Source organism: Notolepis coatsorum (genome assembly GCF_963971535.1).
Source record: "Notolepis coatsorum genome assembly, chromosome: 10".
In the NCBI taxonomy this organism is placed as follows: Eukaryota; Metazoa; Chordata; class Actinopteri; order Aulopiformes; family Paralepididae; genus Notolepis; species Notolepis coatsorum.
In genome coordinates, this window is record NC_140174.1 from 76,709,424 (window position 1) to 76,722,463 (window position 13,040).

Consider the following 13,040-nt stretch of genomic DNA (forward strand, 5'->3'; position numbering starts at 1 on the left):
GGGGGGTCGTTTATAATTCCTTGATCGTCACTAACTGCTTTATGTAGTATGGGTTGATTTATTGATCAGATGGTTTGTAAATAAAGACATGTACAATCGGGCTGAAAATAACGTTAGTTGCCTCTTACCGTTCGCCGACGAGACTGGAGGAAAAAGATCCCACTTATTTGACGTCGAACTCCTGGATCCATTTCCGGTTTGTATGGCGCAATAAACGCCCAAATCATATTGATTATTGAGTTATGGCAGTGATCCATATGCACGGCAGTGTATGTCTGGAGTGCCGCAACGATATGTGACTGCCGGACGGATTTCCCAGATGCACCGATTGCCACTTCCGGTTTGACTTGAATGTAACTCGCCCGATCATCCACCAGGCGGCGGTATTGAGGTGTTGCAATATTGTGCAGGGTCCCACTGGATCACCAGAGTTATGAATGCCATGGCGAAAAAATGAAATATGATCTTAATAACGCTGTACAGTGAGGTCTGGCGGTCAACGCATGGCGGGCAATAACGCTGAACAGCGTTTCCGGCGGTGGATGTGTTAATGAGAGATGGTAGATTCAATACACCAAGCTAACTTTACACAGTGTTTAATGAGAGATGGTAGATGGAGATTACTTCTATGTTGCAATAACTTCTCTGTATCATGTTTAAATGTGTTTGGGGGGGAAATGTCCAGGCTGCAAAGTAAGCAGTATCGTATCAGACCAATACATATGGAATTACTTCTTAGTCATTTTCCTTAATAGTTCTTTGCTGGTATGGCAACATATTAGATTCTATTGAAAGTGGTCTTAAAAAGGTCTTAAAAAGTCTTAAATGTAACCTGTTGAAACTTGCAGGAACCCTGTCCGTCAACATCCACCTGCCCATCATGAAGATGATGTGTCACCCACCTCTACAAGCAGCAGTATCACCACCACTAAAGGTTTGACCTCACAAGACCCTGCACTATGGCCAAGTGTCATAGGCCGTACCCAACAATGTGGTATCAAGGGGACCAATACAAGTCAAAAATATTGTTTCCCCCGAAAATCCAGCGAATATGGCTTCTGTATTCGGTTAGCACAGACTCAGTCTTCTGTTTGATATTATAAAAAAATATTACATGATGAATAAATGCCTCATAGTTAAAGAAAGCTTGAATTTCGGACTTCTTTATTACATATTTTTACACATTCCAATAATCCATATATATTTTCTTAAAAAAACAGTTTCAGTGCCGACCTTGTTTAAATTTTTACCCTGTTGAATGCCATCATCCACTTCAATGTTAGCGTTAAAAACGCCTAATCTATGTTTTAAATTATGGCTATGTGTCTAATCTGCCCGTCGCTTATCAATGACTTGTTTGCAGTCAACATTGTCGAAACGATTGTTTTTTTAATCGGTTCATATCCTTTTTATAGCATTTCAAAAAGCTATCGTTCTCTAGAAAATATTCGGAAAATTGAAATATTCCCCCATAAACGGCATTTATTGGAATATTCTCGAATACACTAGACACGTTGTCATTTGTAGGCCTATTTATGAATCGTTTTCAAATAAACGGTAGATTATCGATAGTATATGTGTACTTATGCACGCTATAGACGCGAAAAATCTATTCTCTCGTTTCCTCAAGATCACACACAGCCACACACATACGGGACACGCTGTTATCTCAGTGAATACAGCTCCGATTACCCCAAGACTGGTAACATAGACTCCTTACCTTAGATCAGATGTTCTCCAAAAAGATTATTCCAATTACTGATCGCCATTCCAAATATCGATCACGCTTATTGATTGATTATTGGCTGCTGTAAATATATATTCCACGCTGCTTTCCGTCTCGCGATCAGATCCCTCTTGATCAGACGGCTCGCCAGCACAATGGAGCCAGTTGGCTCCACCTCCCAGGTCAGTCTAATCGACTGACCTGCAGTTACACAGGGATAGACGATAGGGGGCGCTTTTTTCCCATCTGAGCTCCTGGAGGGGCTGCTGTACCAACGGGAGACTCGGTTGATGAAATATGAATTCAGATCGCTAATAAAAAAATTAAACAACATTTGTCGTCGTCGGCACTCACCGGGGGAGACTGATCAAATGAGATATGTCGTCGCTGGCACTCAATGTGTTAAGCGATGGGCATGTTTGTCTCTCACCCACCAACCTGTGACAGAAATTGTCAGGTTGACTCCCATGTTAAACACATATTTTGAAATACACAGCCTGTACAGTTTAATTATAAATCATTCTAATTGTAATATACAGTGCCTCAGAGATGAGTTTGTGCAGGGTTTTTTCTTCCTGAGGATGGCGCCATCCCCCCATCTAAACACACGTATATAACTAGTAACTAGCACAACACTGGTGATGACATGTTTGTGCACTGTAATAAAATACGTTTTGTTCAATGGAAAAATAAAGTCCTTTTTCCTTTTTTTTTTATTGCTTATAGACCAGCAATACCCAAAAGTCACAACAGCAAGTCACAAACTGCACTGTTGCAGAACTGTTCTTTCTTTGTTTGCCTTCCAAATTGAAATATTAAAGTTATCAAAATGACAATGGTTGTGTTTTCTTGCATTTAACATTTTCAAACAAAGCCATCATGAAACTGACAGAATAACTGAACAATAAAGTATAATATATTGTGTGGTACCCTGTCAATAACTTTGACAGACAGGGAATATAATTAATTTTCATTACTTAAAAAAAAGTTTGTTGACGTGTTAAAAACGCATCAGTAGCAGGATTACTGTAATTTTGTAGCTTTTTTTCTTTTTCTTTTGTAGTTTGCCTGGTATGTAGCCTTGGTTGGTGGCTGCCCCACCAATGTTTTACATCACGTCACTGTGCGTGCACGTGTGTGTGTGGGGGCCTCCACAAGTGTCTGGCCCAGAGGCCTCTGAATTCTTAATCTGGGTTTGAGACTACCACATGCCATCCTCTGATACATGTGAAGTTGCCAGACGCTTCTTTTCACCTGACAACTAGGAGTTTCACTGGGAGAGCGTAACGTGCCTGGAGGTTCACACTATCTCACCCAGATCCTCTCCCTGGTCCGAGGAGTCTCGACCAACCAGTAGGGGTTGCTATTGCAATGACCAGGACTCATACATACCCCACCGACTTCCCACCCACAAACACTAACAATAATTGTGTTCGTAGGGACGACTGACCAAGCTGGAGGCACCGCTGTGGTGCTTAGACCTCTATGCTATCCAGACACCCCACAAGTTTTCATTATTGATTAAGTGAGATCTTGACACAAGGACTAAGACTAGACAACAGGTAAATATGAGTCTTTAATTCGATTTTCTGAATTGTGTAGCAGCCAATGGTTTGTTTACATTGGTAGGCTAATATTTGTAAACAGTTGAGTAGAATAGACCTACTGAAGTTACAAAAAGCCTCTGGATCGAACTCTTCAAGTACCTATGTGAATATACTGTAATAAAAGTGAATATAATATTCAAAAATAAAAGATAAAAAAACATAAACGGTTTGGCACTTTAACCCTTTCACTACCACACTACAGAAGGTTAACCTTGCACTACCACACTACAGACCGTCTGTAGTGTGGTAGTGAAAGGGTTAACCTTCTGTATTGTCACAGTGAAAGGGTTAACCCTTTGTTGTTTGGCAGTGAAAGGGTTAACCTTCTGCATTGTCACAGTGAAAGGGTTAACCCTTTGGTAGTGTGGGAGTGAAAGGGTTACGTAATGTATCCTATAGTAGCCTTATGTACTGTAGTTCAAATACTAGTTTACCTACAGTACAGTTTGCAGTAGTTGGGTGTAAGTTTAACTGCATTCAAATCTTAGTTAAGTGGGTCATTTAGTTAAGGTAGTTAATTACAAACTATGTGGTACCCCCAGCCCTGGCCACTAAATCAAACACACTCAAGCCTAGGCCGGCCCTGGCCACTAGATCAAACACACTCACATTGCACTGTGTCAATTCAGTTGTTAATCCGTGTACCAATACGATATCCCAGGCATAGTTGTACCACTGACGCCTAATGGGATCCTCCTCGAAATCTCAGCCATAGTTCAAAGGAATGGTGGCATCCAGATGGGTGGACAATAGCACAGACAACATGCTCAGGGTCTCCTATAGCTCATAGTACAGACAGTAGGCCTCTCATTGGTGTGGTTCGACAGTGATGGCTGGTAGTCCATGTCGCTGCAAAATGTGAAAAGTTAAAGGTTAATGAAAGGTTAAAGGTATAGTTTATTTTTCTCTTAAAGACACCATACTGTATCTGATTCATCATGAACGGAGTCAATTCAATCCATATAAAATGCATTGGTTTTTCAGGTATTGGAAATACCTTGTTGTCATTTGTTTATAAGGCTTGGGACCATGAAGTGACGTTATACTGTATCTCTGGACAAATCACATTCAAGTCTATTATCCTACATGAATGTGTATCTTCCCCATGAACCTCCACTAGCAGTGCTAACAAATGCACACAATGTATGCTTCCAATATCTCTAAAACCACAACACTGGTGCAATCAATCTGTTGCAAAGATCCCCTCCACTCAAAAGTGTGTTTTGGAGGCTGTGGCTCAATATAAAACTAGACAACCTGTGGTATCCATGGTAACAACCATGTCATGCTCAAGCTTATCAGGAAGGTAATGCTAAATAATGGTGTGGGAAAAACAAGGGGTCCCCTGACCTCTCACCATAAGATATCTGAATGAATGGGTTCTACGAGTAGCCACGACTCAGTCTGCCCTTTATATAAATGCCCACTTTATGTTAATCCCATGCAGTTTGGGCAAGAACCATGCAGCACAATGTGTTATAGAGAACCCCTCCCATCCCCAATTATTATGGGGGGCTAGCTAAGACGAGGAGCATGTTCAGTCCTTTGAGCCATCAGGCTCCACAACTGTGGGCAAAGACTGAACTTGAGGGTTAACTACTGAACCCTACAAAGACTCATTTACCTTTTTAATTATTGTTCTTTACCCTTTATTATTATATTTGTTATTGTCATATATGTTTGTTGTCATTTCTATTACTCTGCCTGAACTCCCCCCCCCCTTCCCTGTGCTGCTATGACCCATGGATTTTCTAATATCTTTGTCTATTCTAAAGATTATGTATTTGACCATGTCTACATACAGGATTAACACAGATTAACAACTGTATAAAATGACCTATTATGTATGACCTTTGGTATAATCACAGCCTTGTGAAACCTTACAACTGCAAACTAGAGACCTGTGCTTTCTTAAGTTTATTGACCATAAGGGGGGATTGAGCAATTTCCAGAACAGAAGTCCTCGCCATCCAATCGCAAAAAATGCAATTCTTCAAACCAAATCACAGTATGATGATGTTGTTTGGTGTCTTAATGTGGTAGTTTAAAGGGATTTCTGTGTTCATCAATTCTTGAGAGGTCCAAAATGGTAACATCAACTTCATAAATAAATAAAACTTTAAAAGTTTGAATGTATAACTAAGTAGACTTGACACACAGTGCTGAGCTGCATCTCACATTAATCTTCAGGTTCCCAGCCTTCAGATGATGTCACCACTTCTATATGGCGTCTACTGTTCACCTGCTACGTATATGCCCCTAAATAAATATCCCCTGTTCCCCCCTAAAAAGGACAACAATGGGTCTATGTGGGTCTCAGATTGTTAACTCTTCTTGGACGCATGACTTTGACAATACAGATTATTATTAGTGCAGAACTCGTCACCAGAGCGCCTTTTTCACATTCTTCCCCTGGAGAGATTTCCCTGAAATCTGAGTTGCATGTGTGATGTCACTAATAGGTTGAACCTCTCATGATCCAATATGTGGTAACTTGACACCTTTAGATTAATCAAACACAGAAATCTGAGTAGGTATTGTTATGTCTTGAAACAATATAAATAGCAGACTTACAATTCCTGGTAAATATCAATGGGTACTTTTGACCAATTTGCATATTCATAGATTCTTGCATTCTTAATGAGGGTAAAGATGTAGAGATGCTGCTAAGACATTTTTTGTAGTTTGTTGAATTTCATTTGTGTAACAAATTTAACATATTTATACAAATTGTTATTCAATATAGAAATGTATCTGGAGGGGGTCTTTAAAAACAGATAGACTCCTTAAAAACCTGAACTAGCCTATGCATTTCATTCATGTTTTAGAATACAGAAGTATTTTGATAAACTCACATGATTGATCACACAGTCAGGACGTAGGTGATAAACGCTGGAAAAGACAGTAAAGCACACATTAGCTGAGTTGAGGAACTGGACAGGGCCCAACCAGTGGAGGGAGACATTGCATTGCTATCAGTGTGAATGAATGAATGAATGAATGAATGAAAACTTTATTAACAGATTGCAGAATGGGTACAGTACAGTACAGCTCAATACATACAAGTGTTAAGGGGATGCAGACCAGAGAAAGACTTTCGTCTTGTTTACATCAGGGTCCCCCATTTTCAATTCATCGTAACATATATGACATACATGACATACAGATAGATAGTACTGCTCCATCTATACATTTATGACATACCAGATTTGCAATTACAGTACTGTTTGTGATACAAAAAGAGTATATACATTAGGCGTGGAAACTGTACATTGGATTGGGTAGGTGGGGGTGGGGGGGGACTGTACATTGGAGGTGGTTGGGTGGGTGGGGGGGGGGGGGGGGGGGGGGGGTTGGTTAGGAGTGGGGGGGGGGGGGGGGGGGGGGGGGTGGTTAGGAGTGTGGGGGGGGGGGGGGGGTTGGGTAGGAGGGGTGGGTGGGGGACACTGTACAACTGTACAAACAACACTGTACATTGGATTATTGACAAGACCATACTTGGTAATTTACTGTACATTGGAGGGGGTTGTGTTCGGACATTTACAGGGGCCAGTTTCGGGTTGCAGTCTCCCTTAGGTGTTTTTTGAGAGTGTTTTTGAAAGTGGGTAGTGATTCACATTCCTTTACAGCTTTGGGTAGGGCGTTCCACATTGATGTGGCATAATTGCGAAACGTGTTTAGTCCCTTGTTTGAGCCGAATCTGGGTTTAACATGATTTGTGGAGCTCCCTCTGGTGTTGTGATCGTGGTATTCACTGACCTTTGGGAAGTATTTTGACATGTACATGGGTACCTTGGTCGTGTAGTGTATCTTGTAGACCAGGCCCATTGCAAGTTGCTGTACTCTGTCGTCTACTCTAAGCCATCCTAGGTTGTCAAAGTGGGCAGGGGTGAGGTGGGTTCTAGGAGTAAGGTCAAGCAGTAGTCTGACCAGTTTGTTTTGAGATGTTTGTAATTTTGTTTTTAGCGCCTTTGAGGTGCTTTGGTACCATGAGGTGCAAGCATAGTCGTAGTACCCTTGAATGAGTGCTCCTGCTAGAGTCTTCAGGGTATTCTTGTTTACCAGTGAGGAGATCCGGTACAAGAATCGAGTTCGTTGGTTGACTTTTTTTATTACATTGGATGCCATTTTGTCACAGGAAAGATTTGCCTCTAGGATGGAACCCAGGTAGGTAATATCTTCTTTCCTTGTGACAATATTGTCACCCACTGTAACTGAGAAGCCGTCGGTCTTGCTGAGTTTGTTATTTGAACCGAAGAGAATGGACTCTGTTTTGCCCATGTGTAATGATAGTTTGTTATCAGCGAGCCATATGCAGATTTTGCCTAGTTCTGAGCTGAGGGTTTTTTCAACCTGTAACTTGTTCTTGTCAGAGACCAGCAGGGCTGAGTCGTCCGCAAACAGGAACAAGTTGCAGTCACAAGCTGACGACATGTCATTTGCATAAATTAGGAACAGTAGCGGACCTAGTATGCTTCCTTGTGGAACACCACAGTTTACTGTGAGGGGGGGGGATAGGGTACCGTTTACCTCCACCATCTGCTCTCTCCCCTCCAGGTAGGATTGCATCCAGCTCACTGATAGACTATCAAAACCAATTGCTTTTAGCTTGTCAATCAGAATGGTGTGATTGACAGTGTCGAAGGTGTCCTCACCTTCATAGTGGATGCGGCCCTCACCGTCCTCTTGTCCTGCCAGCAACATCTCCACTTCGTCCAAAGTCATCCTCTCTCCTGTGTGAAAATCATTACCTTGTTAGTATTACCCAAGCTGACCATACCAAGACACCAGGGTATCACTGTCAGGACAGCGCAAGATATATAATAGCTATACGAATAACTATTGCAATTTCCATAGTACAAGAGGCAGGCTAGATGTCCTCCTAGAACAAAGTATTCTGATTCTGAGCTCCTGACATGTATTTGGCCCTAAGAGAGAATACGTGCATTATGTGCACACAGGGAATTACTCCCTCCACCCACATCACACTTTTTAAGTGCTGAAAACAAAATGTATGTTGACATGTTGCCACGATCATAGTAGCCTATTATTATTTCCTGTCAATATCACAAAGTCCTAAATAAGCGAATAGTCAACTATTCGCTTAGCCAAGCCTTTTGTAACACTCAGAAATGTGCCTACTATATTTTTGTGTTATTATTTAGTTGCAGTGCCATGTTTGGAGGAGATGTGGAGTTCCTTCTTTGAACTTGATTTAGCAACAGGTTTAATTTAATTTAACTTGAGCCAGTGACTCACTTCACTTCCCGTCTACCTGCTGTCCAGCACAGTATGTTAACTTGTCCTCCAGTAACGATTTTTGGCTTAAGTCTGTGAATCTATATATCAATCGACAATACATGTATGTTGAGAGAGTATAGATCGAGCCATATGACCAGGCATTGTATGGTTATAAGTACAACCTTACTTGACAATAAACGGGTATGTGTGAAATCCCTACAGCGACATCGTCTGACTAGTTCTTTCATGCTAAGCTAAGCTATTTTGGTGCAATCCTTTTCTTGCTAACAAGTTAACGTCATCATCACAGCCAGACATGTTACACTTTCTCCTGAGCCTACCGGCAGACTGCTGATAGTGTTGACAAACGTATAGAACGTCTACCTAGTGTTGTGAGTACGTGACGAAGCTCTGCTCCCAAGACGGTGCCGTTGCCTTCCTTGTCAAACACACGCAGACCCTCCACAAAGTCCTCATAGGTGGCTTTGTGTGAGCTCTTGGCCACCTCCTGGAGCATGGGGAGGAAGGTCTCAAAGTCCAGCAGCCCGGTGTTCATCTCTGAAGAACACAATGAGTAGAGTTAGATTCTGTAGTTATTGTATCATTTTGACCTTTGACCTCATGGTAACATTTTACTTCACAAGGCACAATAATAACCTTTAAATACCTATGAACTAATGAGGAACCACATGTTAACAAACCGTTGATTAACCATCAGTTACAAAGTCTGAGACCTGATGTCTTCTGTTTCCCAACCATCCGTTTGACTCTCAAATCCCCGTTTTCAACCTGCTACATTTGTTCCACATTTTGTTAACATATAGTTCCTCATTAGTTACAATTAGTTACTAAACCATAATGTTGTGCCCATGAAATAAAGTGTTACAATGAAATTGAAAGGAATAATAAAAAAACATTTATATTGAATTCTTACCCTTGAATCCCACATACATAGTACTAATCTATGATCCCACAGATGTGGCTTCATGAAGGAGTACAACAGTGGAGGGTTTACAAGCTTTCATTTGAACCAGCTTTAGCAACAGACAAAAGCATCTGTGATCACCAGCTTCTAAATGGATCTTGCAGCAAATGCTGACATCAGTCATATATCCTCTATGATCAGACGGAGCGATGGCATTTCTCACATAACTGTAAATCCTCCTGTGCCCCCCGCATGGAATCTCAGCTGCCCCGGCCGAGACGGACACTGTGGAAGGCAAGAGGGGGGCCGCGTTTAATCCGTTTAACTTCACACTCACTCAATCTATGCCTCTGTGTTCAGATGTGTCATTGGTACCACTGATCTCCGGAGAGGTGAATGCTTAAGGTAGGTTAATCCCCGCCACATACACTGGCCGCTATTGTCCATGGATGTTGTTTTGGAACTTGTTTTGAAACCTGGGCCACCGTGGCTATTTTTGGAAGCCACTCCTCACAGCAGTAAATCATCAAAAAGACTTGGTGTAATCCATGTTGCGTCACTGATGCTACTATGTATAAGAACAGTGGTCAAAGTTGATTTGTTGTTGAAAGGGACTTATCTATACGGTACCACTGGCATTGCCCAATATTGTACCTCCGGCAGTATTTTTATCGCTCATAAAAAAGAGATCCTGGTCTCATGTGTTTACCAGTATAAATTAAGGACAAATATTTAAAATGTTGTCTGCCACACATCATGCAGAGAAATTGTTGTTAAAATGGATAATTTAGTTACTGTCAAATCTTTTATTCAAATTGTAAAGTAAATCGTGCTACATTTACTACCCTGTAATGATTCCTTGACAGTGCACTACAGGCCCTTCTCATAATGCCCTATTACAATACATTATTGTGAAATGTGAGTGCTGGGACAGGTTTGGTGATCAGGAACGCCATCCTGGATTTATTACCCTCTGGCTTGGGCTTCCCCAGCACTTGAATGATCTCCGCATTAGTGGGGTTCTGGCCCAAGGCCCGCATCACATCGCCACACTGAGCATAGGTGATCTTCCGCTCTCCCTTCTGCGTCCTGTCGAACAGCGAGAATGCCTCCTTGTACTCTGTTGACACAAGATCAGGGGTTAATCAAATAATAACTGTAGTCAAATAAAATCTTACCGCCGATCACTTAAACAACCAACACACGTACCTTCAACTTGGTCTGGAGAAAAGTCCGTCTGAAACAGAAGCAAGATTACTTTTTTAGTTTCTTTACTGAGCATATATTCAACCATCGCAGATCGTTTGAGCAATATGTTATTTGTTAGCTTCGTTGACACCATTATTCTTGACAGATGTGGGGTATGCCTTCAGGGATTTTGCAGGCTGTTGTGCCACACCCTGGTGCTATTCCTGGTCCTCTGACTACTATGGGTCTGTGTATACAGTATAGATACAGATGGATGTCTGAAACATTATGTCACCACCTCTTCCCATGGTGACTAGATGGATGCTAATTTAAGAACGTATAAGAATGTAAAGCTTCACCAGGGGAGGGGTTGATCTGCACCAAATGTTCTTCTACTCTTCTGCACAAATCCATACACGTCATATCACTTTAGTATTCATGCACAGTATTTATACATGTTTAAATGTATACATTTGAACTAGCAAAAACCAGTATCTTTAAAAAAAAAATAAAAAAAATTTCATGCAATGACCACATGTCTAGATTTAACAAAAACTGAAAATATCACCTCCAAATTAAGGTGGACGCAAATGAAGACCCTGGCTTGTTAAAATATACAGATACCACTATCCTTTAGTCAGCTAAAGAAGCTATTCCAGGGTAAGACATTATTCAATTGCATGTTTTCAATTCAACCTTTTTAGACCGGGTCACAGTTTATCTACAACTTCTGTATCGGAAAACAGAATTATGACCGTTTCACAGTATTTAAGCTACATGTCACATTTGGGTTGCGCTTTAGTGTAGTTTAAAACTAGCCACTGCATCTGACTGCAACTAATAACACAAGGAACCTACTTGTACAATGCTCCTTTGTTGCACAGGTTTAGGATCTATTGTTGGCTCAGGAGCTGTGGCAGGAGCTGGAGGAGTTGCTGTTACTTTTGGAGGAGCAGAAGATGCAGCTTTTGGAGGAGCAGGAGATGCAGCTTTTGGAGGAGCAGGAGATGCAGCTTTTGGAGGAGCAGGAGATGGGGCCTTTGAGGGGGCAGGAGATGGGGCCTTTGATGGGGCAGGAGATGGGGCCTTTGAGGGGGCAGGAGATGGGGCCTTTGAGGCGGCAGGAGATGTGGCCTTTGAGGCGGCAGGAGACTTGGCGCCAGCGAGTTTGGATGGAGTTTTAGATGGAGCTGCAGGACCTTTGCCAGGTGTTTTACCAAAAGGAGGTGCTTTTGTTGGGGCTGCGGGACCCTTTAAAGACCCAGGAGCTGGAGCTTCAGGAGCAGGGGCAGGTGTATCAGGAGCAGGGGCAGGTGTATCAGAAGCAGGGGCAGGTGTTTCAGGAGCAGGGGCAGGTGTTTCAGGAGCAGGGGCAGGTGTTTCAGGGGCAGTGGCAGGTGTTTCAGGGGCATGGGCAGGTGTTTCAGGGGCAGGGGCAGGTGTTTCAGGGGCAGGCACTTCAGGAGCAGGGGCAGGTGTATCAGGAGCAGCCATGGGCTCCTGTGTATCAGGGGCAGATGTTTCAGGCTCTGGGGCAGCGGGCATCTCAGGGGCTGGAGGTTCAGGTTCTGGGGTAGGAGCATCAGCAGCTGCTTCAGGTGCCGGGGCAGGTTCTACTTCCTGTGCAGCGTCTTGGGCTGGGTCTGAACATGGCGCAGGGTCGGCTGGCTCCGTGTCTTCAGGTGGATCTAGTGTAGCAGAAGAAGAAGGTGGTGCAGCAGGGGCCACTGTGGCCTCGTCCACCACAGGCTCTGGCTCATTGGGTGGCATGACCAAGAAATACCAAATCAAATATCAATCCACAGAATGAGACGGTGTCAAAAGGAAGCCTTTATCACTCAAAGCAAAGGGAGGCAAAGTTCTTGGCTGTTTTATAACCCTGCCTTTCTGACGTGTGGGGGCAAGCCCCTCCTGTGACCACCGAATAAGGACACAGGATAGAATTCCCATGGCTGCTCCAACGGTAACCCACTTTGCACAGCCGACCTTTGTCAAGCCCCTCTGAATATACCATTTCTCATGTGAATTCCATCCTCATTCTGCCCAACATCTGTACCTACCTGATGTCTTTAAAGCTGTGTGTGACAAAGACTGACAATAGTGAGAGTGTGTGCGCATGTATGCATGTGTGTGCGTGTGTGTGTGTGCTTGCATGTGTGTGTGTGTGTGTGTATGTGTGCATGTGTGCATGCGTGCACACGCACACACACATGATGTATGTGTTTGGGATGGGGATTAACAATATGGTTTGCAGGGCGTGGGGATGACTGTGTTTCTTATAATAGACACATGTAAGGCCTAGTGCCCCCCTTCCTGATACACACCACCCCCAAAACATGAAACCATATATGTT

The 13,040-nt window shown here is 42.8% G+C and overlaps 1 protein-coding gene across 1 annotated transcript; it reads right to left on the reverse strand.

Annotated features, from left to right (window-relative positions):
* Positions 1–4,109: 4,109 nt before the first annotated feature.
* On the reverse strand, positions 4,110–12,270 carry LOC311235599 (uncharacterized protein; the record flags this gene model as incomplete). The annotated part of the gene is made up of 7 exons (XM_084323064.1): positions 4,110–4,182; positions 6,189–6,225; positions 7,989–8,066; positions 8,959–9,132; positions 10,470–10,619; positions 11,630–11,839; positions 11,949–12,270. 6 exons carry the CDS (start codon positions 12,268–12,270, stop codon positions 6,197–6,199), a joined length of 963 nt encoding a protein of 320 aa, XP_084179190.1. The 3' UTR covers positions 4,110–4,182; positions 6,189–6,196.
* Between the last annotated feature and the right edge of the window lie 770 nt (positions 12,271–13,040).